This window comes from Rattus norvegicus, chromosome 4, assembly GCF_021556685.1.
Source record: "Rattus norvegicus strain SHRSP/BbbUtx chromosome 4, alternate assembly SHRSP_T2T, whole genome shotgun sequence".
Lineage (NCBI taxonomy): Eukaryota > Metazoa > Chordata > Mammalia > Rodentia > Muridae > Rattus > Rattus norvegicus.
This window is the reverse complement of record NC_141537.1, coordinates 104,011,937-104,039,104: the sequence shown is the minus strand read 5'-3', so window position 1 is coordinate 104,039,104 and position 27,168 is coordinate 104,011,937. Positions and strand designations below refer to the sequence as shown.

The 27,168-nt window shown below is 44.4% G+C and overlaps 1 protein-coding gene and 1 pseudogene across 1 annotated transcript in view; one reads left to right on the top strand and one right to left on the bottom strand.

Moving 5' to 3' along the window:
- Window positions 1–804: 804 nt before the first annotated feature.
- Window positions 805–1,576, top strand: LOC147994906 (signal peptidase complex subunit 2 pseudogene; annotated as a pseudogene).
- A 2,201-nt stretch (window positions 1,577–3,777) lies between these two features.
- Window positions 3,778–27,168, bottom strand: part of Eif2ak3 (eukaryotic translation initiation factor 2 alpha kinase 3) — a 61,438-nt gene continuing 38,047 nt past the window's right edge. The window contains 10 exon segments of the mRNA NM_031599.2: window positions 3,778–4,932; window positions 6,915–6,977; window positions 8,092–8,193; window positions 12,241–12,408; window positions 16,176–16,956; window positions 18,083–18,232; window positions 21,165–21,287; window positions 22,781–22,893; window positions 25,402–25,622; window positions 25,920–26,042. Of these exon segments, the coding sequence (NP_113787.1) occupies window positions 4,732–4,932; window positions 6,915–6,977; window positions 8,092–8,193; window positions 12,241–12,408; window positions 16,176–16,956; window positions 18,083–18,232; window positions 21,165–21,287; window positions 22,781–22,893; window positions 25,402–25,622; window positions 25,920–26,042 (2,045 nt within the window). The 3' untranslated portion in view covers window positions 3,778–4,731.

The following is a 27,168-nucleotide window of genomic DNA, read 5'->3' as shown; positions in this document are numbered from 1 at the left end:
CGGGGTTCTTTTTTAAGAAGGAGCAGGTAAATTGGTCACTCATCCACCCTTTGGCTCTTGACAGCTGCATCTGTTCTAGTGTTAGGTTCTTCCGTCCTCACTATGTACACAGCCAAGGCTTCATGCAGTATTGTAGGGTGGTAAGGAAGGACTTCCCTTTGGAGGCCTCAGTGACTAACAGAGACAGCTGACCTGTGACAGATGCTTACTCATCTGCAGACTGCTTGTTCTCTCTCCTCTGTCTCTGTGTGTGTGTGTGTGTGTACCTGAGGGTATGTATGTATACAGAAGCCTAATGAAATTAAAAGAGGATATTGGATCCCTTGGATTGCAGTTACAAGAGTCTGTGAGCTGTTATGTAGCATGGAAGCCAAACTTAGGTTAAGTGCTCTTAACCACTGAGTTTTCTCTACAGGCTTCAGTCCATCTAATTATGAATTAGCCCATTGATGAGATCCATGCCTTCATGAGCCAATCTCTCTTCCAAACCTCCAAAGTTCTGCCTTTGAATGTCAGAGACAGAGCCTTCAATGAGCCCTTTGCCATAGACCCACCATAGACATGGCTGTGACTAGTTGGCTTGCATTTACCTACCCAGAATGCCGCACTGTTTCCTGGGCACTGAGCCAGTGCTGTCAACTTGACAGAACCTAGAATCACCTGGGAGATAGGCTCCTGAGTGTTCCAGAGGAGAATTATCTTGATGGGGTTTATTGATATGGGAGGACCCATCTTAATTTGGGGCAGGAATATTTCCTCAGTAGGCAATCCTGATGGGTATAAAATGGAGACAGGAGAAACAAGATGGTGGCAGCAGAGCAAGGCAGGAGAAGTGGCAGTGGCAGAGGCAGTAGTGGAGCTAGGGGTGGCCCCAGCTGCGGGACACATAAGTGGAGGACTGATGATAAATCTGTAAAAATTGATGTTAGGTGGGTCAACTGTGAGAAACTCTCTGGATGATTCTGTCACAAAGGTATTCCTGAAAAAGTACAAGCATGTGGAGAGCTTTGGTCTTATTGACATAGCCTTACTATCTGTACCATCCCCTGCTTTGCCGTAGTGGCTTTGATGGGACTAAACGCATCCCTTTCCAGAGTCCAAGCCAATTTTGGCTTTGTGCATCATATCCTATTTTGTGATGATGGGGATTCTGACCATTTATTCCTCATATAAAGAGAAGAGCATCTTCCGTGTGGCCCACAGAAAAGACCCTACAGGAATGGATCCTGAGGATACTTGGCAGCTGTCCTTCAGCCTCAAAAGGTTTGGTGACAAATACACCCGGAAGTTGACCTTCATCAGTGGGAGGACAATGCAGCATTGGCAAGCCGAGTTCACCAAGTCCATTGCTAAGTTCTTTGACCACAGCGGGACGTTGGTCATGGATGCATTCGAACCTGAAGTATCCAGGCTCATGACAGTCTCGCCACAGAAAGAAAAATAAAACAGCCAATTCTAAAAGTTCTCCTTCTGCTGGATCATACGAATTACTGGTGGGTAGGGGAAAAGACAGGAAGCTTAAGCTTGGTCAAGTAAAAAATGTTAAAGATGCCCCTGTTTAGTCCACCCTGGATAAACAGAATTTCCTAGTACAGATATGCAAAGTTGTATCTTTGAAGGCTAGCTGTAGCCTCCTTGGTCTGCTGAACGGTTTTCTGTTGTTTTCCTTAAGGCTTTTTGTAAAAGCTAAGCATACTTTTTCCTTTATGCTTTATAGCACTTTATACAGTATAGCTTTGGGCCATGCAATGTTTGAATGCTCAGTTCTTAAGAACTAACCTTGCTGGGGTGAGGTAGTGTTCACCTATAATCCCAGCACTCAGAAGGTTGAGGAAAGGGGATTGAGTTTGAGGCGGTCCTGGGCTGTAGAGCTAGGCCCTGTCTTGGGGAGTGGGTATTGTTAACTTGTTGCTGACTTTGCGTTGACTACCACATCAGCAACTATTTCCTTAAATCTAGGATACAACTTCTTAAGTATGGCAGCTTTCCTTTACACATCAATTTTGTGGATATGTATATTTGACTTGGGGAGAATTATTATTATTATTATTATTATTATTTTTTGATTCCTTTTTTCGGAGCTGGGGACTGAACCCAGGGCCTTGTGCTTCCTAGGCAAGCGCTCTACCACTGAGCTAAATCCCCAACCCCGGGGAGAATTATTTAAAAAAAAATACAAAACAGCCTTTTAATTTGTTTAAAATAGACCTGCCTGTTACATTTTGTGTTCTTAACCAATTAAAGAAGCCAATGGCATTTTTAGTTAAAAATAAAACAAAGAGACGACAAGCTGGGCACGAGCACTCATGTTTTTCTCTCTGCTTTCTGAAAGACGTGATTTGACCAGCTACAGCATACTCCTGATGACTTGATTTCCCCACTATGGTGGATTGCTCCTTGGGATTGTGAACCAGTTTCCCCTTACTCTTTGGAGTTGCTTTAGTCTTTGTGTTTCAATAAGTACATTTCAGCAACAGGAAAAGAAAAAGACAGGCATAGTTGGGAATTGGACACAATAGGCATACACAGGTGGCCCTAATTAGCAACACCACCTTCCTTTTTTCTGTGAGCTTTCACTTCGGGGAATGGTCCTCTATAGTCCTTGGCATGGAGTGGGGCATAGAAGCCATCTTTGATTATGAATCTTGTGAACTTGCCTTGGATAAGCTGAAGAGTAAGTTTTTATGGAGCTGGAGAGAGCTGTGTAGTGGCTGGTGTTCTCTTGCTATTTGTATTACCCAAAAATCTTGTTTGCAGTGCACCCCACCCCCAACGCTGCAAGTAGGCTAAAGGAAGCCTGACCTAGCTGGCTCTGACTGGTAATAAAGAATTGATGTACAGCCAGCCAATGGCTGGGCAGAGGGAGACCTTTAGATTTGCACAGGCTAGGAACTGGAAAACAGGAGACTCACTGTGATTCTGAGGGAGATGGGTCAGATTTAGAGCTGCAGAAGGAAAGTCATCTGAAATGTAGGTGGAAAGGAATGCAGCCCCCGGAAGGGCTGCCCAGAAGCATCTTGGGCAGCAAAGGCTAGGAAGCCATCCAGAAAGAAACAGGGCAACAAAGATAAAATGTGGAATTAGAGGGAGTTAAACCAGGATTACAGGAGGGAAATGTGCAGTAGGCCCAGGGAAGATTACAACTGCCCAGTCTTTGAGCTAGCCAAGGCATTTTAAAATTAACTGCTGTGTGTATGTGTATGTGTGTGTCTTCCATTCCCAAATCCAGATATCTCCTAGAGCCAAAGCAGTGCAGCCTTTTACCACTATCAGAGCTCAGCAGTTAAGAGCATTTGCTGCTCTTTAGATCAGAGGACCTGAGTTTAGTTTCGAGCACTAGATCAGCTGTTTTACAACCAGCTCCAGGGGACCTGATATCCTCTCTTCTAGCCACCCTGGTACCTGTGCACATAGGGCAGATATGCACACATACACAGAAGTAAAAATAGAAAAGAACGTAAAAAAAGGAATCCCTTGACTTGAGAGTAAGGGGTATAACCTTTCAGGGTTCTAGGATCCCATTTTGTAAGTTAGAAGACAATCATTTAACAAGTTTCTAAAACCAGGCAATGCTGGTGCACACCTCTAATCCCAGCACTAGGAAGACAAGTGCAGGCAGATCTTTGAGTCTGAGGCAGCCTGGTGAGCAGAGTTCCAGGACAGCCAAGACTACACAGAGAAACCTAGCCTTGAGAAAAGCCGAAAAAGCAAAAGCAAATACAGCAAACAAGCTCCACAAAAGGAAACTAGATTTCTAAAGTAAGAGTCAACTGTAAGTATAATTTAAAAACGTTTTATTAAATCATTTAGACTTGAAAGAAGTCATAATAGTTAACACACTTATGTGCATCCTGTACACCACCAACCCAAATGGATTGATTTCAGAATTTTTATAAATAAAAAATAAAGATATTTACAGGAAAAATGAGAACATGTTAGCAAGTTGAGATGATTAAACTTACCTATAATCAGTTTGGGGGATATGCTGACTTGTAGTATTACACATAAGGTAGACTTCTACTAGGACAAAAACTCCATAATGGAATAAGTTAGGTGTAATAGGTGACCCATTTCTTACTACACTTCTTTTTAAACCCTCCAATCAGACCTTTTGACCAATACCTAAAAAGCTTCATTTTCCCATTACTGGAGATAAAAAAGTACAAAAAGCTCACCGTGCTCCCTAGACCACCTAAAAAGTGAAGTTATTCACTGCTGCAGACTATGGCACTACTGACATAAATGGCCACCCAGCCTGTGCTGCGCCTTCCAAAATAGTGCAGATGGGTCACATGCTCACCAGGGACAAAAATGGAGTCAGCTTTATAACAGTCGCTTCCATAATCACCCTTGTATTTCTAGAAAGCACGTTTCTAGAACATGTAGTTCCCATGTGAGAGGGTCTTTCACACCTTTGTGCTTTAAAGTCATTTCCAGTTCAGATGGTTTCAGGCTGTCTTCTGCCTCCTGGTGAAAAGTGAAGGTTCTGTAGCTTGACCAGCTAGTTTTGGGACACCAACAAGAAACAAATCCACTTGTCATTTATATAGCCCTTTCCTTGAAGTTTAGTTAAGATCAAACTGGGTTAGGCCCATAATCCAGTCTGACTTAGAAAAATTGGTCCTAAGTCAAGTTGATCAAAGCATAAAATGAGTCCGCCACCACGGAGAGCCACATTCCTCAAGGTGCCCGTCCTGTGCCACCTCTGAGGGCCGCAGGCACAGCTGGAGACTAGTTGCCAGGCAGTGGGCTGAATGTGCTGCTGGGCTGTCTGGAATGTTTAGTTCCGGATGAACTCAAGGAGCGGGACCGCTGTCTCAGAACCGTTTTCCCAGGAAACTCCAAGTTCTCAAACACAGCATTTTCAATGATGTCTGTGGCTTCAGGCCGCTCCATGGGGGATGGAGAAAGCATGTCTTGAACCATCATATGCTAACATAAAAATGGTTTTGTGTTAAAAGCTCTAGAGTTAGATTAAGCAGTCCTTAAGTCATGGAAAATAATGAACACATAGATATATATGCACACACACATACTCACTTGGGCACATGTGTGCACATGCATACATAGACACACACACACATATACACCAAACCCCACACCCTCTCAATCTCCAGTACATGACCTCTGTAAGTGGTAGGTATAATGGTCTCTGTTTAGTTACACCCTCATCCCCAGCCAAACTTCTGCATAACTGTTTTAGTGTATGAACCACATCTGATTAGACAGCTTTCCTAGAAGTCCTATGGCAGCCACAAAGAATGGCAGTAAGGAGCATGGCTGAGCTCCATTATCGTGTGTGTGTGTGTGCGCGCGCGCGCACATGCGTGTACAGGTGGCATATGCATGCGTGCCTGTGAGCACCTGCAGAGACCAGGGGAGGATCAGTGTCCTGCTCTGTCACTCTCCACCTTATTCCTCTTTCTCTCACTGGCCCTGAAACTAGGCGTGCACCCAACAAGTCCCAGTGGTCCTCCTGTCTGCCTCCTACAGTGCTAGAGTTAAATAATATGTGTGCAGGCATGACCAACTTTGTGTGTATGTGTGTTAGGGACTCAAACTTGGGTCCTCAGTAAGCAGTCTTACCCACTGAGCCATTTCCATGGCCCTTGCTGTCAAGCTTAATGACCTGAGTTGGCTTCTCAGGCCTCATGTGGTAGAGAGAACTAGACCCCTTAAGTCCTTTAACTTTCATATATGAACCATGGTGCACTCATTCATACATACATACATACATACATACATACATACATACATACATACATACATACACACACACACACACACAGACACGTACCCCCCCCCCCACATAACAAATAAATTTATGAATAGGCAGTAGGCTGAATTTAGCTGGTAGCCTTTCTGTAAATGTACAGAGGTTATCTGGGTGTAAAAAGTGTCTTTATAATGAAATGAAAGGTTTTAGAATCACATCCTTGAGACATGGATGTCACCTGATTTTAAAAAGATTCATTTTTACAAATACACACGAATTTACAATACAATAAAGCCAAGATTTATCAATGTGTAAACATTAAAGTACTAAGTTTGTGGACCCACACACACACTATAGGAAATCAGTTACAAAAAGAAATGATGTTACAGTGTATTTTTTAACCCTAGGACCAGCTTAATCTTCGGCTATGTTCTAAACCACTTCCTGTGTGGCCTAACCCTCTCCTGGTATGAAGAGCAATGGAGCCATCTGCTTAACAATACGCCATTTTATGTTGGTGACTGACCAGGTCACCAGTACAGAGTTAATGGGACATGGCTGCTCCTGTAAGGGTGCTTATGAAGTTAGTCTCAGGGAAGACAGCACTGCAGCCTGACCTCTGCAGGCCACTGGGTCGAGTGGCTCCCAGATCAGTGCTCTCAACCTTCTTTAATATCTAGCTCCTCATGTTGTGGTGACCCCTGCCCCCATGCATAAAGTTATTCTGTTGCTACTTTTTAACTTTAATTGTGCTACAGTTATGAATCATAATGTAAATGCCTGTGTTTTCATATGATCACAGTCAACTCCTATAGGTCTAAAGGGGTCGAGATGCCCAGGTTGAGAACCATTGATCTAGAATGTTAGGTGCCTCATCTGAAAAGGTGAAGCTGACCAGCTGACTGCTAAGGACCCTTTGTGTTTACAGATGTCTTAAGAACAATTTAAGTGGGCTGGAGAGATGGCTCAGAGGTTAAGAGCACTGACTGCTCTTCCAGAGGTCCTGAGTTCAAATCCCAGCAACCACATGGTGGCTCACAACCATCCATAATGGGATCTGATGCCCTCCTCTGGTGTGTCTGAAGACAGCTACAGTGTACTCATCTATAATAAGTAAATAAATCTTAAAAAAAAAAAAAAGAACAATTTAAGCACTACATACAATGCTTTTAGAGAAAGAACTGAAAATTATCCATACCTCTTGGGGATATTTCTGAGTGAACAGTGGTGGAAACTTGAGATTTCTTACATCAGTTAAAGTCTAAAAAGAAAGAAAGTACTCGTTAATCTTTTAACTTTATTTTGTCATATGGCCCTTTCTCACCCATGCTAGACAAATACACTGATAACACTGCAGCCTGTCTTTCCCCTTTTCTCCTTACTTTTTATGAATATGCATGTGCCTATGTTTGTTCTGTGTGTGCTCATGCCTGTGTGTGTGCATGTGCATCCAGGCAGCCCAGGTGTTAGCTCCCTGGAGTACAAGCAACTGTGAGCTGTCTGCCATATGTGGGTGCTGGGAACTGAACTACTGACCTCTGACAGAACAGCAAGGGCTTTTAACCACTGAGCCTTCTCTCTAGCCCCAAACTTTCCACTTTCTTAGCAGTGTCTTTGATGAACTGACGAACTCCACAAATTTGATTCTTGATTCTTTACTTGGTTGGATCTCCTTTTTGTTTTGTTTAGACAGAGCTCACTTGGTAGTTAGTAAGCCTTGAACTTACTATGTATACCAAGCCAGCCTCCAACACACAGAGATCTGTCTTGTCTTCGCCTCCCAACTGCTGAGATTAAAGGTGTGCAATACTATGCAACTTGTACTGTCTGCCTGAAAAACCTATGGTCATGATTTGTTCTGAGAAGGAAACACCTAGCCATATGCCCTTTGCCAGCATGTCAGTCCGTGAGAGCATGGCCACTTGTCCTCTGTACTGATTTCCCCAGCCAATTGTCACTATTTCCTTCTCCCACTCATGATGCTCTTCCAGCTCCCTCTGGCTTTGCAGTGGTCACAAAGTTGCCAAACGCAAAATACTGTTAAGGTTATAATGAACTGACACAACAGAACATCTAGGAATAATCCTGTCACTCACATGATCCCATTGTTCCTAGTTAACTGTCTAGTGGCATCAAGATTAAACTTAATGGCGCCAGAGAGTTTAGCTGTGCAGTTTACAAGTGCATATAACTCCAGCTCCAGGGGCACATGAAGCCTCTGACATCAGGGGATACCTATACTCTCACACACAACTGCGCACACATGCACATAGATAAAAGTTTAAAAAAAGAATAAATATAACCATCTTTTTAAAACTCTTGTAAAATTTAAATAACTTTCTCCTTCCATCCTTTTGGGTGTGTGATATACTTACCCTAACTCGTTCCATCTGAGTGCTGAATGGGTAAAGGAGTTCAAACAGAATCAAGCCTAAAGAGAAGATGTCCACTTTATGGGAGTAGTTGTTTCCATGAATCTGCAATAGCATAAAGACATGTTAAAAAAAAAAAAAACTATCCCAGAGAGCACATCATTACAGCATTCACACAGAGATGGCTCAGTTCCTATGACAGCATCACGGAACCGAGTTGATTCAGTTACCTCTGGGTATAAGTGTATGTGTAAAACAGTTAGCAAAGAGTTAATCTCTAAGCCCCTGTTCTGCCCTTTTTCACAGTAGGCAGGTGTAATTATACCACTCAGCATCACAGAGGGAAAGCCCAGGTAAGGCTCCAAAGAGATATGCATCAGCACAATCGGCAGAAACTTGGAGCCTTGTGCTCTGGAGTCTCTAAGGGCCCCCCTGAGGTGAAGCTTTTCAAAGCGACACTATCTGAAGCCAATCTCATTTCTAATCACCTGAGGTAGTCCTGAAGTCAGTCATTATTGCCAGCCACTAATCAACCTTCGAGCCTTCATTACGCACTTAATTGCAGATGGCTTTGCATGCGCAGCTCTATTTTTCATGTGCATATCTCTTGTTCTTTCCCAGTACTGGCAGGGAAGAGACTGCTGGCTTTTGTGTTCCTTCCCATCCTTCAGCACTGGGCTAAGTACAGAGCAGGCCCCAATAAATACCTGATACCACAGGGCAATGAATCACATCTGGTCTGCTCTATTAAGGAAAGCCCCAATTCAAATGCAAAGCAAGCTCCTGGAGCCTTGGGAGAGCCTTTTATTTATGAACATATCCTTAGGCCAGTTACTCGACAGCAGGTAAACACCTTTGGAACTGGCTCACCTCAGAACTGTACTAGGGGGAGGACAGGGGAAAACAGATGCTGTCAGCGTTGAGGCCATCACCCCTCTCCTCCACACCACTCTAGGTATCTGCCTCTTTGGTTCCTTCTGTGCAGACCACTGTCTTCTGCTCAAAAAAATAGCAGGCGCAAAGTTCCGCTGACTGTATCAGCTGTGCACCCACCATCCTTCTCAAGTGATCATGGCAACCTATCTGCACTGTCCCTTGACTGCCACCCCTTCCCCACCTCTGTGGTTTGGGAAGGGTTCAGAGAAAATGTGTCTAAGGATATTGCTAACAGGGGTACAGGGGGAAAAAATACAATATTTGGATAATGTAAACTGACTCATTCACTGGAGGAAGCTGGACAGCTGATACTCAATCCCATCGAATTCTATCCATGGCAGAGTGGATGAAGATGTGACAAGGATCTGGCTGGGCCAATTATACAAGTGACCGGCCTCACAGCAAAACTGGCATTAACTTTAGTGTTCAAAACAAATGTTGAGCAATCTGAACTGAGTGAATGCTTCACAGCAACAGCGCTATCTAAGGATGTCCAAGAACCTATGCATGGCCACGTTTGAATACTGATCAAAATTTTTATGAAACAAAATTCCAATATTGGTTTCCAACAAAACAATTTATATGTATTTATATATATAAGATATATGTGTGTGCGTGCATGTACATAGCTGGAAATTGGATACCTATTTTTGGTAAATGCCCTTTTATTATATATTCCTATATTTTCACACTCCTTATAAAGAGGAAAGATTAATATATAAAGAGAAAGAACAACTTTTAACATGTTACTGGATTATAAAATTCTTGAGACTTTAGTTTTTTGCATTTTTATTTTATGTGCATTGGTGTTTTTGCCTGCATGTGTGTCTGGTGTGTGTCAGATAACCTGGAATTGGAGTTAACAGTTGTGGGCTGCCATGTAGATGCTGGGAATTAAACCAGGGTCCCTTGGAAGAGCAGCCAGTGCTCTTAACTGCTAAGTCATCTCTCAACCCTCCACATATTTATGCTAATTGTATGAATTTGTGGAGACTGAGCTATTGTTTGAAGAGAACTTTTACTTAGTTTTTGAAGAAGTTTGTTGAGTATACCACACGTGGGCAGCAGGATGGGCAGTAACTAGTGTTGCCTGGCACTATATTTGAAGGCCCACAACAGTGAATTTTTTAAAAAGCAAATTTTACATTAAAGGAATGCCAGCACATGCCTTTAATCCAAGCATGCAGAAGGCAGGGGCAGCTGGATGTCTATGAATTCAAGGCCAGCACGATCTACAGAGTGAGTTTCAGGACAGCCAGGGCTACTCCGAGTAACTCTGTCTCAAAAACAAAACAAAACAAAACAAAACAAAACAAAACAAAACAAAACAAAACAGGTGAGACTGCAGACTGCAGACCCCTGGTTTGAGGCAGGGCCAGGAAACTGGGAATTCTAGTTGTATTTTACTCACTGTGCACTGCACTATGTAGTTAGAAGTAGTTTTCAAGGAAAATAAAGGTTTGAATCTATTTGTTTTGTTTTGTTTTTTTGTTTTGTTTTGTTTTGTTTTGAGACAGGGCTTCTGTGTGTAGCCCTGGCTGTCATGGAACATGCCTTAGACCAGGCTAGCCTCAAACTCAGAGATCCACCTGCCTCTGCCTCCCAAATTCTGGGATTAAAGGCATGAACCAACACCACCTGGATTAAAACTAATTTTTAAAAATTTGTTTTATAAAATTATCAAAGTATTGTGCTTCACTTGTTGCCCCCTCCCTCCAAACCCATCTTTTCCTACTGGTCTTGTTCCTTGTTCTTCCCGATAGTCCTACTACGCCTTCATGTAACACAGCGAGATACTAACCTTAATAGTTTATGTTTTAGAGAGGAGAAAAATCTTTTTAGAGAGTTGAAAATGCTATGAAAAGAACACATGTACAAGATAGTAGGTGGTGAGGTAGGTGGGTGCTCTGCTGTGTGTGGGAGTCGGGGTGGGTGGGTACTCTGCTGTGGGGGGGAGGGCAAAGGTGGACGGGTGCTCCCCTGTGTGTGTGTGTGTTGGGGGTGGCTTTTCCAGTGAGCCCTTCTCTAAGAAGCATCCAGAGTCAGTAATTCCTACTTTGCTTCCACATTACTTAAAATGTAAACATTATTTTTGATCCTGTAAACAAAGGCTAATTTTTAATTGTTAGCTCTTTGAAGTGTACTTATTTTTGTGTGCTTGCACACACATGCCACAGTGTTCCCATGCAAGTCAATAGAGAGTTGTTCCTTCCTTCAATCACATGGGTCTCAAGGATGGAAATCAGGTTGATGGCATATGCCTTCCTTTACCCAACTCAGTTTATGATTAACTTTTAAAAATGTGATTAAAATCCTTTTTATCTCAGTTCTGATAATAGATTGATGTATTAAAGGTTAAAGAATCCAAGGGCAGTTGGCAGTTTAGGGCTCCCCTGGTCTCTCCTCTTGGGACACAGATGTAAACTTAGAACATTTTGATATTCCACCCTGTTTTTTCCTTCACTAAATCTTGGCTACATGACTAATGAAGCCAATCCGATTACTTAGGCCAATTGATTTCTCTCTTTCTCTGTGACTTATTATCTCTGCAGTATGCTCCCTTTTCTTTTTTTGTTTTTTTCTTCCTCTTAAGTAGATTTGCTTAGAGAAATTTACTGTTTTGATTTAGAACTATCACAATCAACTCGGAGATGCTGTTTGTCGTAGGTTTGCTTGCTGTTCTGTGGCTCCTCTCCTCTCTCTGAGCACAAACCATGAGTATTCTTAAGCAAAGAAGGCTCATGTAACAAAACAAATGTATGCAGCAGAGGCAGGAGGCCGAGGGTTCAGGCTGAGCTGTATGAGACGCTGTCTATGTGTTGATGTGATCTGTCTCACTTCCCCACACCCCATCTCTCTTTCTCTTTTTTTTTCTCTTTGGGTTTTTGAGACAGATCTCATTTTGTAACCTAGACTGGATCTGAACTCAAGGCAATCTTCCTGCTCTAGCCTCCTGACTGCTTGGATTCCTGCCACGAGCCACAATGCCATGAGAGGCTCTCAAAGTCTCTTCTCCGGTTCTGGTTCAGAGGTGACAACATGTTTCACAGTTGTATTTTCTCACTCCAACCCCAGGGTGGGGCTGTGCTCCTTGGGGCAGAATTGCTTTCATAACTTTTAGGCTGTGTGTTACTAGGTACTGTACCAAGACATTGGAAAGACTCATTAGGCACAACCATCTCACTGCTTAGCTACCTACAAGTTTGAAAGACTCACCTGTTCTGGGCTCATGTACAGCTTGGTCCCGACTTGTCCCGTGTGTGTAGCATAGGCTGGCATTGGAGTCAGTACTGTCTGCTCTTCTTCATCCTGGTCCATTGCAGTCACTAGCCCAAAGTCCCCAACTTTGACCACATCATCCATTGTGAAGAATATGTTGGAAGGCTGGGAAAATAATAATAATAATAATAATAATAATAATAATAATAATAATAATAACAACAACAACAACAACAACAACAACAACAATAATAACCACAGTGATTATGTACAGAGAAGGGGAAATACCCAAAAGAATAGTTATGATTTTTAGAAAAGAAATAAGAGAGCTAGATATTCTAAAGGACATGACCTTTAAAAGGAGCTGCTGTCCTGTGAGGAGCAGCTGGCCAACATTAATCAGATTCCATACTTTTTCATGTTTTGTTTTGCTGTTGAGAGAAAGAACATGCAGTGGTGTGGGTAGGGAGGTGGAGGAGGCTCTGGGAAGAGCTGGCCTGCATTCTAAATTCCCACTTGAATTTACATTTTAGATGCAGCTAACCAAATGTCACATGTGCTCCTCCGACTTCAGGTCTCGTGCAAGAAATCTATGACTTTCATCACGGAAAGAGGAGCCATTTAGTTCATAAAAATCAAACCTCATCATGCTTCCAACACTGACAGAAAATAATAACTTTGATTCCTAAGATACCATCATACAATTCTGACTCTGAAGTGACAAGGTTATGGTAACTAAAATCTGTGGTAATAATCTAGAACTTTCTCACCAATGGCCCCATATCAGAAGCAATAAATGGTACTGCCTTTCTTTCTTCTCTTTCCTCCTTCCCACCGCTAGGCCACAGAACCAAGCCAAAGCCGTAAGCCTGCATGTAAGAGCTATACAAAGTGGTATTTGTGGTGGAACTCTGTCTCTGTTCTTCTCTTGAGGCTCAAGCAGTCCAGGGTGATTTCAGCCTCACTCTGTAGGTGAAGATGACTTTAAATTTCTCCTCACAATTTGTTTTCATGTGGCACTGAGGATCACACATGGCTTCACGCATGCTAGACAAGCACTCTACCAACCAAGCAACACCCCTAGTAGTGTAGTGTACGCTCCCATTTTCCAATGGCAATTACTGAACCCTTAAAGACAGTGTTTGTCTCTCTAGCATCTATTTCCTGTGCTTCTTCTAGAAGCATCCAGACTTTGTGAATTTCCTTCTGCCTGGGTATAGAGCAACCCCATGCTTGCCTGATCCCTTCCCTGCCAAGAAGTCTGGTGAAGGGATGGTCTAGGGACCTTGGTTTACTGGAAACAAGCCTTAGGATTTCTGGCCACCCCAGGGATCTTCTTAATTGTTTCCCACTTTGTACTACTACCAAATGCCTTCCAGAGAGCTTAAAAGACAAAACATGTCTGAGAATCATTGGTGGCTACCTTGAGTCTATGACAGGAGAACCTGGCTGAAAGTGGAAAGAAGAAACAGGAAGCAGAGAAGCATGCTCACCAAATTGTCTGATTCTAGCTGAATAGCCACACTTTGTCTGAATCTCTGACAGTTTTGTTGCATGGTTGACCTCGGACTTTGTCAGTACTAATGCTTTTGGTTGCAAGCAAAGGAAAATCCAAACTAAAATGAACCAAGGGTCCAGAACATGCCCAGCATTGCTCTGAGGCTGGGATGAGGGAAAAAGGTGGGTGGGCATGGTTTGGACCACCATAGAAACCAGAGGACAGATGATCTAGGTGTGATGGGGAAACACTGAGAAAAGCTGAAAGGAAAACAGAGTTACTGGAGAGGTGGCATCACCCGTGCTGACGACACACATGTGACCAAGCTTTACGAAGGGGAAAACCTGCAAGGTTTGACATGGAGACTTGGGTCAGAACATGGCAAAATTCAGGCTTTTCAATGAGGGGAAAGATTCATGGTTGGTGGTCTTGTTATCATACTAAATATCTTTGAAATGATTGCCCTTTCAAAGGAATAAACCTCTTTATATTTTTAGAAAAACTAAAGGGAAAATTAACTCTTTTGGGAATTTTTATGGTGGACATAAAAGTAGAGAAAGTTCTTTACACAAGGTATTGAGCAAACCTTTCCCCAACATCTTGCTTACATTATAAAACTGCAGACTATACTGTTAAGGAAGGCATTGGCCATGGATTTTATGGTGCTGCTTTGCATGACAGGGAGTAGGCCCATGGAGAACTTGTACATGTATTAGGAAGGTTGACCATATTCACACCTCAACAGCTAGGATCACCAATCTGAAGCTGGAGGTCTCTCTAGTGTAAGACATCTTCTCCACTCCAACTAAAGGAAACGCCTCTCAACTTTCATTGTGTGTGGATCAGTCCATGGCACCCAGCTTACCCACATCAAACTTAGCAAAGCACAATGACTGCTTTTAACAAGGAGCAGGTATGTAGGAGCACAATGGGGTCTTATTCCCATTTTCTCCCCAAACCCTTAAAGCACATCAAAACTTTAAAAACACTTAGGTGATGATTTTAGAAGAAAGCAACTGTTTGTTTGTTTTAAAGTCAGGTAATGGTCTCGTGTAGTCAGGCTGGCTGGAAACTTGCTATGTGGTCAGAGATCGACAGTGGGGATCAAACTCGGCCTCACTGCATGCTAGCAAGCACTCTACCATTGGAGATCACTCCCAGCCCGAGAAAACAATTCCTGTTATAGCTACTTTAGTATCTGAAGCAAAAGTTTGTTACATAAAAATAAAATTTAAAATACTTAATACAAGGTCAAATACACCAGGTGTTTAAGTCACTACCCTTAAGTCAGGAAATATTTATGGGTTCATACACATCTACTGAGGGCTACCAGGAGCAAGTGGGTCATGACAAGAAACAGTCAAAAGTTTAATAGAATCATCAAACTAGCTACAGTTCTGTATATTTTAGAAATATATACTATGGAAAAATTATGTATGTATATGTGTGTATGTGTGTGTGTACGTACGTATGTATGTATGTATGTATGTATGTATGTATGTATGTATGTATGTATGAATGACTTGGACAGGCTGGTCTTGAAATCACAGCAATCCTCCTGTCTCAGCCATTTAGTGCTATGATTGAAAGAGTGCAGTAGCCTCTGAGTTAAAATTTTATGCAATTTAGCACTGTATTGCTGTACTGCTTAGTACTGTATACTCTGAGAAAAGGGCTTAAGTCTTACACGGCTCTGGCCTCTTGGTTAAGCGTTTGCCACTTTTCTCTAGTCAGCTTCTTTCTCCCTCAAAGTCCACACAGTCGGCAAGGGGGTAAAACTATGGGCATCTGCTGCTCCAAATCTGAGCTGGAGAAAACTCATCTCTCCTTCCGCTCAGGTCCCTCTCACCATGTGATGCAGAAACCCTGGGTGCCTGTGTCAAGGTTATTCAAAGTCATAAGAAGTACCAGGCCACTGAGATGGCTTAGTGGATAAAGGAGCCTGCTGCCAAGCCTAACAACCTGCGTTCAATCCCTGGTACCCACACGGTGAAAGAAGGGAAACGACTCTTAAAAGTTATCCTTGGATCTCCACATACAACCAAGCACACACACGCATCCACACTCTAAATACTCGAACTCAAGAGAGCCACCTGTCCCTACCTCCCTCAGGAGTGCTGGGATTAAAGGCTTGGGCCACCACTGCCCAGTGATGTAAACTTATTTTTAAAGCATAGGAATTATGTGGTATATCTGCTCCTGATGGACTTTAGATACAAGATCTTTCCCCCACCAGGACTACTGGAAACAGTAAAACAAAAATGAACAGGTTCTAAAGGAAGATGCATGGTTCCCCTGAGCCTTTCAAATTCAAGATGTCTTCCTTTCCTGCTTCCTTCCTGGGCCTCTGCTTTCCGATGCCTTTATATTAGTCCACTCTGCTCTGAACCCCACGTCACACCCAGACCATGACTGTCTCAGGCTACAGACCGACCTTGAGGTCCCTGTGCATGAGTCCCTTGCTGTGCAGAAACTGCACTGCCTCTGCGATCTGCAGAAAGATGTGCAGGCACACTCTGTGCTCCCTGTCCTCCATGCTGCAGCGCCGGTTCATCCAGTCTTTAAGGTTCTCCTTCCTGCACAGCTGCATCTGGATGTACAGGTACACCTTGGGGGAGCTGGGCTGGAGCCGGTCCACCGTGTTCCTGGTGAAATCTAAACTTAGGGTGGTTGGCCTGGTAGGAGAGGTAGACAAGGTGGCTTCGGAAGAAGACCTGCTGCTGGAGTGCTTGAACTCAGTTAGCTTATTAACGTAATGGTGGCCATTATGCAGCCGATTCATTCTGGGGTCCTCCTTACTGGACGCATTATCACAGCCAGAGTCTTCAAACACTATGGAAGAGGACGTTCCCTCCCTTGACCTGGTATAGGGAGAAGCTTCAGAAGGACAAAGTTCAAAGGAGTGTCCCTCATCATCGCCGTCCACTGTACCATCTTCCATGTCGCAATCTGTCAGGCAGCTGTCCTGGAGGTTGTGGGCTGCGTCCTCTGAGTCACTGTTGTCTCCACAGTCTGTCCCTGAGAACTCCAGGGGAGAGAACTGGCTCTCAGATGAGCTTGTCCGGCCACAGGAAATGCCCACTGAGAAAGACCGACTTCTTTCAGGAGAAGGAGCTATGACTTCAATCTGTTCTTTTGTAGAGAAAGGATCCATCTGCCGGATCTTAACAGATGGGGCATCCATTGGGCTAGGGGAGCTGAGTGGCCAGTCTGTGCTAAAAGTGGGAGAAATACAAAGAATGGAGTGAATATATGTCAGATGTGACCTGCACAGTGGTTTAAAATGTTTCAGTTATTATAAACACAATTATCAAAAACACATAGTGGAAATAAAACACGCCATGTGGGACAAAAAAACATCTCACCCTATCTATTCCTTTTCAACATTTTTATTTGAAAGCTTAATTTTGTTTGTTTCAAATCTGTGTATTTAAGCAGTGCCTACAGAAGTTAGAAGAACATATTGGATTCCCTGGAACTGGAGTTATAGGCAGTTGTGAGCCTCCCGATATGGGTGCTGGGTAATGAACCCAAGTCCTCTGCAAGAGCCCTGGGAGCTTAATTATATACTTGAAATATGTACACAGTCATCTCTGTGTAGCCTTCTGTATGAAATAATTCTGAAGCCCTGTGCAAATTAATGTAGCTCACAGGCCTTGATGCAAGAGGCCACTTCCTTTTGTCCTGGAGCCTATAACAGGTGTTGCTTAGCAAGATGCCTCCAGGGACTGAATGCTCTGCAGGCATATGCTTCATTATTCCTCATGGTGGTTTCTGAGGGGCTCCTTCCTACAGCACATCACGCACAGATAACAAACGCTGCAGGGGTGGTGGGGTGGCGGTATCTGCAGGCTACCTAAGTATATACACTTTTAAAAACTGAAACAGCCAGCCAGGCAGCGGTGGCGCACACCTTTAATCCCACCAGGGGCAGAGGCAGGTAGATCTCTGAGTTTGAGGTCAGCCTGGTCTACAGAGAGAATTTCCGGACAGCCAGGGCTACATAGAAAAACTCTGTCTCAAAAAGCAAACAAACTTGAAATAGCCTAGAACCATTTTTAATGGAGTTATAAATTATTAACTGCCAAGAGAAAAAACCCCCAAAAGAGAAAAGAGAATGGAGACAGGTCACATTGAGAGAAAAGCCACCATGGGTTCCTTGAGTACAAGTCACAGTAAGATAAAGCATGGTGAGAAAGCCTACTCCAATCTCGAGTACTCAACGAGTGCTCAGAGAATGACCCGATGACACGGGGTGGCCCCTGAAATGGTCACCCCATGGCCACAGCAAAGTGCTACCTAGAAGCAGACACTCATTTGTAAGTCACTGAACAGAGTTACCTTTCGTCCTTCAGCCAGATTTCATCCATCTCCTCTTGCCACTTCTCTGGTGGTGTTTCCAGCCACGCATTGAAATACCTCACGATGCCTGGGTGCTCCAGCTTAGCCAAGGCTTTGACTTCCCGCATTACCTTCTCCCGTGCCAGCTCCCTGAAGTATAGGAAACAAGAGTAAGTATCTGCTGTCCAGTGGTGAAAAAAGAAGAGTGCATTAGAAGTCTCTGAAAAAGCTTCCAGGGACTAAGCCACTACCTAAAGACTATGCATGGACTGATCCTGGACTCTGACCTCATAGGTAGCAATGAATATCCTAGTAAGAGCACCAGTGGAAGGGGAAGCCCTGGGTCCTGGTAAGACTGAACCCCCAGTGAACTAGACTGTTGGGGGGAGGGCGGCAATGGGGGGATGGTTGGGAGGGGAACACCTATAAGGAAGGGGAGGGGGGAGGGGGATGTTTACCGGGAAACCAAAGAATTATTATTACGTATTAAATAAATTAAAAAAAAAAAAACAAGAAGTCTCTGAAAATAAAATTAAGAGCATATGATTAGCCTCAGTCATGTAGTAGTACTGAATTCCTTTTAAAAAGTGTATTTTAGTTTTACCCCTTCAATTCTGGGGGATCGAGGGGGATATGTACACACACACACACACACACACACACACACACACACACACCCCTATTTTCTCATCTAAATAAAGTTCCTTAGCTGAAGAAAAATCGCCATTGACTCTTACATGTCTGTGGGTCCATGTGAAGAAGACTCATCTAGGATATAAGCTTCTGGGGGTATCTGTGAGGGAATGGTCTATATAGATTAGGTTAAATGAGGTAGGAAGACCTGTCAACTCTCACACAAAAGAAAGCAAAAGGAGAATAGAAATTGAGTAGCAGTATCCACCTCTCTGTGCTCCCTGATGCAGCAGCATCCATCCCCCCGTGCTCCCTGATGCAGCAGAATCCATCCCCGTGCTCCCTGACTACAGCAGCATCCATCCCCCTGTGCTCCCTGATTACAACAGCATCCAGCCCTGTGCTCCCTGATACAGCAGCATCCATCCCCGTGCTCCCTGACTACAATTGCATCCAGCCCTGTGCTCCCTGACTACAGCAGCATCCATCCCCCTGTGCTCCCTGACTACAGCAGCATCCATCCCCCTGTGCTCCCTGATACAGTAGCATCCATCCCCCTATGCTCCCTGATACAGCAGCATCCATCCCCCTGTGCTCCCTGATACAGCAGCATCTATCCCCGTGCTCCCTGACTACATTAGCATCCAGCCCTGTGCTCCCTGAGTACAGCAGCATCCATCCCCGTGCTCCCTGACTACAGCAGCATCCATCTCCCTGTGCTTCCTGATGCAGCAGCATCCACCTCTCTGTGCTCCCTGACTACAGCAGCATCCATCTCCCTGTGCTTCCTGATGCAGCAGCATCCACCTCTCTGTGCTCCCTGACTACAGCAGCATCCATCCCTGTGCTCCCTGACTACATTAGCATCCAGCCCTGTGCTCCCTGAGTACAGCAGCATCCATCCCCGTGCTCCCTGACTACAGCAGCATCCATCTCCCTGTGCTTCCTGATGCAGCAGCATCCACCTCTCTGTGCTCCCTGACTACAGCAGCATCCATCTCCCTGTGCTTCCTGATGCAGCAGCATCCACCTCTCTGTGCTCCCTGACTACAGCAGCATCCATCCCTGTGCTCCCTGACTACAACAGCATCCATCCCTGTGCTCCCTGATGCAGCAGCATCCACCTCTCTGTGCTCCCTGACTACAGCAGCGTCCATCCCCGTGCTCCCTGACTGCAGATATGATATGACCAGCTGCTGTCTCATGCCCCTACCACCATGCCTCCCCTGGCATGATGGACTGTCTTTTCAAACTGTGAGCCAAAATAAGCCCTTCCTTCCTTATGCTGTTTTTGCCACTTGGTACAGCAATGAGAAAAAGAACTGATATTACTGGCATCAGACACACTTAACTGGCTTGAAACTCATGAGCATCCCTCCTCAGCCTCCTGAGGACTGAGGCCACAGGCATGGCAGGTTCAGGACATTCTTGAATATGGACCGTCCCTGAGCTACAGGAAGGTGATGGCGACTTTATGCAGTAGCCCACTGGGGGTGTACCCTAGAAGAGATCAGTGGGTTCTGAGCTTCCTCCCTAGCCATGAGGGGAACTGTTAAGCTGTTTCCTCCATCGTATGTTCTCTGCCTTGCCACGGGCCTAAAAGCAGTAAGGTCAGGTCACTATCAACTGAAACCTTGAGAACCCAGAGTCGAACCCAACACCTGCAAAGTGAACTTCCAGTCTTTCGTTACACTGATGTAGCCAACCAATACACCACACGAAAGTGACTCTGAATGCTGTGGCTCGAGTTTTTACACTTGCCTCCGGGGGGAATCTTGAATTAAGAATCTGCATGAATGTCTGTGTACATGTGCTGTGACTGTGGTTAGTGCTCATGCACATGTGTATTGTGTGGCCATAACATGTACACATGGACACATAAAGGCTGGAGGATGGTGTCGGCACACTCCTTTATCACGCTCCATATTCCTTTAGGGCCAGGTCTTAATGAACCCGGAGCTTTTTTAAAAATCTAGGCTAGCAGCCAGCAAGCCTCAGCAATCCTCCTGCCTCTGTCCTATCTGGCACTAGGGTTACAGGTGAGTGTAGGATGCCCAGCTTTTTATCTGGGTGATGGGATCTGAACTCTAGTCTTCACGCTCGTCCAACAAGTGCATTTAACTTCCATGCGATCTATCTTGCTAGTCTAAAAGGCCACACTTTAAAGCTGTCTACAGCCCAGAACTTTTTTTTTTTTTTTTTTTTTTTTTTTGGTTCTTTTTTTTCCGGAGCTGGGGACCGAACCCAGGGCCTTGCGCTTCCTAGGCAAGCGCTCTACCACTGAGCTAAATCCCCAACCCTACAGCCCAGAACTTTAAGATCACTTGTTACCTGGCTACGCTTAGACCCAAAGAGTTGGAAGTAGAAACTACGTTGTGACTATGGCGCACAAGCTGGACACTGTGCGTAATGAGACAAGATCCAATCTAACAAAAGAATCATCCAGTACCTGTTTGGGAGACGGATCCTCTTGATGGCGTAATTGCAGTCATCTACTTTGTTCTTAGCTTCAAAGACAACGCCAAAGCCGCCTCGACCCATGCACTGAATTGGCTCAAAATCTGTTAGGTATCTTAAAAGATACATACAAAACTTTAAAGTTTGAAATGTTACAGTAACACCTCAAAACTGAACAAACAGTTCAATATGAATGCATAGCCTCTAAAACTAGAAAAGGCACAGAGAGAACTGACTAGCAGCGTCTAAGTTCACCCGAGTGAATTGCTTTGTTTAGCTGGCAATCTCTTGTTCTTACAGTAACTGTACTAACGATCTGTTCTACCCCAAACTTTGTCAGCTACCAAGATACCATCTTCTCCATTCTCTAAGCTTCTGCTTACTTCGGCACGTCTCTCTCTGTTAAAAATGTTCTTTAGCTGTGTTTCATTGCTCATAAAATTTCCCGAGACAAAGACAATCCTATTCTATTTAAGTACACTCACAGCTGGCACGCTCAGTAGGCACCAAAGCTGACATGGGCAGGGTTGCCTGAGAGTCAGTGCGCCCACCAGGAAGATGTTCAGCCAAGCTTAGTCCCCTGAAGCCTGTCGCCTGCAGCCTGTCACCCTTCGGTGCTTCATGGCAGTCCTACTGTTGGCTACATCAGCTTGGATTACTGCCATGAGCCTCCATGCTTGGTTTTCCTGTCAGGTTCGGAGGGGGAATGCACGTCTCATGACTGTACGTTCTCACTGCAGTTCCAGTTCAGGTTGCAGTGTGTGCCCCATGGCAGAACTGATTTCCTAATTGTTTGACTATGTACATTGGGTACTGTAATGGGAACATGGGAGACGACAGGGGTTTGACCTATCGTGCTCTCTCTCGGGTTCAAGGCTCTTGTTCCTGCCCTGCGCTCTTGCAGACAGGTTCTTTACCTTTAGTGAAATCTTACCCTCCCTTCAGTCTGCTGATCTCACACAGCACTGTCCACATAACGGAGGGAATGCTCTTTTATTTTTGAGTTACAATGAAGTGCATGTGTCTCAGCACCACTGTACCACGGGGGCCATAAACGTGGGCAAAATATTTTTGTTTCTCTTCCTAGCTCTAGAATTTGGACACCACTTGGCAAATCAAATGTCTAACAGATGTCTGTTGAGTGCCTGTGAGAATTAAGGTATGCATGCTGGAGACTACTCCAGCCACACGGAGTGGAGACTCAGCTGTTCTACAGTGTCACTCTTATGACGTAAGCGACGACTCGTACACTCTCGTTAATTTAGTAGTTGCCTCAGCTGGTCAGAGAACAGTTAAGGTGGAGACATAATTGATGCCAACCCTCCCTAGGCCAATTACCTTCACACAGAAGGAAGAGCAATTGTCCTAAAAATAGCTTGTTAAGGACCTCAGAACAAATCACCTCCCCAAATGCAAAAGCCCTCAACAGTTCAAGGGCCAACTGCACTCCTTCCAATTATCAAAAGGAGCGACAGCTCATGCATGATTCCACATTTTGCTAAGGTCTCAGCTGGCGGACGGTGAGGCTGGACGTGAGTTCACAGCTGAATTCACTGACTTCACAGACTGAAGCTGTCTGTGTGCATCGACACTTGCCAAGACTCTTACCGGGACACGTATCCTGAGTGTTTAATGTCGTTCCAGCTGTTGTCGCTGTTATCAGCACTCACAGAGTCGTATTTACTTTCAGTTTGGCACTGAGTTTCAGACTCCTTCCGTTGCTGAGAAGGCAGAAAGCAGTTACTATTAGAACGGAAGTCAGCTCATCGTCTTAGCTTGTGAGAAAACACTGGACCACACATGACACTCACTGAAAGGAAAGCCAAACACCAGAGCAGCGATTCCCCCCACTAGACTTTACATCCATCGCCGTCCTCTGGACAGCAAATGGATCTTGTTTCCTTTCTCTTTTTAAAGCTGTTATTTGCATGTTTGCCTCATGTACATGTACACACTGTATGTATATGTGTGTGAAGGTGCCCACCCAGGGCAGAAGAACATGTCAGACTCCTTAGAAATACAATAACAGATAGCTGTGAGATGCCCTGTGGGTACTGGAACTGAACCTGGGTCTTCTGTAAGAGAAGTACTCTTAACCTCCAAGCCATCCCTCCCGCCCTTGTAGATGCTTTTATAAATGTTCTGACAACATAAAATTAAACTTGGCAATGTCTCTTTACCAACAATTAAAAGGTTTTCTAGAGCAGCTGTTCCCTACTGGTGGGTTGCATTAAACAACCCTTTCAACAGGGGTCACATACCAGATATCCTTCATATCAGATATTTACATTATGATTCCTAACAGTAGTAAAATTACAGGTAGGAAGTAGCAATGAAAATAATTTTACGGTTGAGAGTCACCTCAACGTGAGGAACTGTATTGAAGGCTCACAGCATAAGGAAGGGTGAGAGCCACTGTTCTGGAGTGGACTAAAAATTAGCACAGTATAAAGGGCAGAGGCAATCCTGGTTTGTCTACTCATTAACTGGTTCTTGTCCTGCCAGGTTCTCTGTAAGGGACTGGACAGCTGGACATGTAACTAGCTGGTTCCAGAGTGTCATCACAGGCAGAGAGAAATGAGACTGTCCCTATTAACTGCACCAGCAAGGGAAGAGGCTGTTCTTGACAGAAGCAGAGGACTCAACTCTCGAATCTAAGGATCCAGGCATGGGAAAGGATGAGAACAGAGCAGGCAGGGCAGGAATCACTCAGAATCCTTGCATATCTGAAGAAAGCTGAGCTTTATTCTAACAAGAACGTCAAGTCAGTTATTAGGATTTACAGGCGGAGTAGGGATGGAGAATGGCTTACAGACAGGAGTGGACTAGAGGCATGAACCCAGTTACGGGATGTTCCACCAATCAGATGACAGGTGTATGTACAAAAAAAAAAAATGGAAACAGATATAAGGAAACGAGAACAACACTGCAGATAATTAGAAAGAAGACCTTGGCAGATGGTGACTGTCAAGGGAGAGAATGGCTTTGGTTGTGGGACTGCAGGGGACTGCAGGGGGACTGCAGGGGACTGCAGTCTGAGACAGAAATGCCTGTGGGACAGGCTGGGGATGGATGGATGAATGAGAACAGTCCGAGATACAGCTCATCTGAGCCATCTGTATAGTCCTAACTAGAAAGTTGCTCCAGAGAAGGGATTTGGATCTGGGATCAAACCTTGAGTCCAGCACCCAGGAAGCTGAGGCAGGTGGCCTGCCATCAGTTCTGCTCAACTCGGGTTACAGGGTAAGACCCTGCCTTAAAAAAAGGAAGGAGGTGGGATTTGGAAATCTCTTTGCAAGACTTGGTGCTGAAAAGAGCAGAATGGGTGAGGAGACTCTGTGGATGCTGAGGAAGATGAAGTCCTGAAGGATCCACTCATCCTCCAGGGAGACTGGGAGGGCCTGGGTCAAGGAAGGCAGATAGGAAAAGTCTAAGAGAAGCATACAACAGTGTCATCCCAGAGGCTCAGCCAGGGACAGGAAGATACCCACTCTGTTTAGCAAAAGGTCATCTAAAGCTCTTGTCAACGTCAGTTTAGTGAGCTGTGAGGAGTGAAAGCCAGAATGCAATGGACCGAGACCTGCGTGAAGGCGAGAAAGTAGAAATGGCGTGTAGCCATGCCTCGCATCATGGCCATTCAGGGACCTACAGCACGTCCACAACAGTGTGTTATAAATGTATTACTATTACAATTTAAAAAGATAATCGAGTTTTATTTATGTGTTTGACCCTATGCCAAAAATATATGGCCACCTGTGGAGGCCAGAAGAGGGTGTCGGATCCCCCACAGATGGGGTTACAGGCAGTTGACAGTTGTCTGATTTGGGTGCTGCAAAACAAACTCAGGTCCTCTAACCACTGAGCCATCTCTCTGGCCCTCCCATAACATTATAATAGAGTTGAAAACAACTGTGGCTAGTTTTTCTTTTCTTTAATTGTGCCTTATCTATTTCAGATGTATAGACACTAAATACTGTGTTGTAGTCGCACACTGTATGAGACTGCAACCTGGCGGCAGCAGGCTGTGTCATACTGCCTGTTTAGGTTTGTGGACGTACACGCTAGGACCTTTGCACATGATAAAACTGGCGGTACCTTTGTGGCTACGTGACGGAGCTCATATGGACATAGGCGATTCTTTGGTAAGTCTGAGTACACCGACTCCCTCCTCCTGTTAAGTTTTCTACACAGCAAACACTTGGAAGCACATTAGGAAGAAAGCATCTTACCCTGTGGGGCTGAGGATGGAAAAGCCTGCGCACGATAAAGGTCGTGGCCACAATGCAAAGCAAGATCGTTCCAAATATTTCCTTCCACCAGTGCAGGAGGAGGATGGGGTCCTTCTTGCGGATGTTCTTGCTGTAGTGCGGGCTGTCCAGGAACCTGACCGTGATCTGCGTGCTCCGCTTATTCCTTTCTCTCTTGTAATAAGGCAGATAGTAACCGTTGTCTGAGAAAACAAACACCGAAAGGGGTTTCTGTTAAGACAACTGTAACAGTTCTGTTCCCCACCCTCCAAGACAGGGTTTCTCTGTGTAGCTTGGCTGCCCTAGAACTCACTCTGTAAACCAGGCTGGACTTGAACTCTGAGATCCACCTGCCTCTGCCTCCTGATTGCTGGGATTAAAGGTGTATGCCATCACCACCCAGCCAATTTACCTCATCTTAATTCCTATTAATTAATTTCACATAACTGAATAAGACAAATGAAACCAAGTATTTTCCATTTAGGAGTAATGACACTTACCATATGGATACTGTAGGATTGAAAGCGCACCATTACTGTATTCTTCATGGGAATATTTATCATTACTTAGACACTTGTCAAATTCATCAGACCCAACCAAGACAGGAGTCCTAGACGGAGAATCTAAAGAGAATGTAAACTATCAACCGTGTGACTTCAATGAAAGACACAGGTTCATTCATACACTTAGCTGACATTTACCCACAACTTAGTTCAAAGACGCAGGTCAAGGAGTCCAACAGACTTGCTACTGAGACACACGATCAGGCCCTACCCTAGGAAGACGACCTACATCTGTGGCGAGGGAGCTAGTTTGAGCTTAGGAGTTGGGAGCCGAGCATGGGCAACATACTCAGACCATATCTCAAAATGACAGATGCAGAAAGAGTCATTTGAAGAATCACTTAGGGTAAGCAAGTAGGGTCACTGGGCACAGGCATCTGCCATCGAAGCCTCAAACTTGAGTTTGATCACTCTAATCCACATAATAAAATTTAACTAGAACAAAAATTTAAAAGAAGCACTTCAAGTATAACATTTACAATTAAAACACACAAAACATTTGGAAAGAAAACTAAAGGATGTACTTCAATTTATTTATTTGTCTCAAAAATATGAGGTGATAACCAGGAAACATTTTTACCTATATAATCTTTGTAATTTTTTGGGTTTTTTGAGAAAGGGTTTTCTGCTGTAGCCCTGGCTATCCTGGAACATGCTCTGTGGACCAGGTTGGCCTCGAACTCAGAGATCTGCTTGCCTCTGCACCACCATGGCCTGGCATATTTTTTAAATGCTATGTTTTTTAAAAAAGATTTATTTATTTTATGTATGTAAGTACACAGTTGCTATCTTCAGACACACCAGAAGAAGACATCAGATCCCATTACAGATGGTTGTGAGTCACCATGTGGTTGCTGGGATTTGAACTTAGGACCTCTGGAAGAGCAGTTAGTGCTCTTAACCACTGAGCCACCTCTCCAGCCCTAACAGCTATGAATGTTAGTTGGTTTTGGAGATGTGGTCTTTCTGTGTAGCCCTGATTGGCAGGAACTCATTGTGTAGCCCAGGCTGACAATGAACAGAGACCTATTCCTGCCTCCCAAGAGCTTGGCATAAAGGTGCTTGTTTATTTGTTTTGTTTTGTTTTGTTTTGTTTTGTGAGAGGGTCTTCTGTAACCCAGACTGACCTCAAACTATGTAGCTGAACCTCCTGCTTCCACATTCCGAGCTCTGGGGAGTTGCAGAC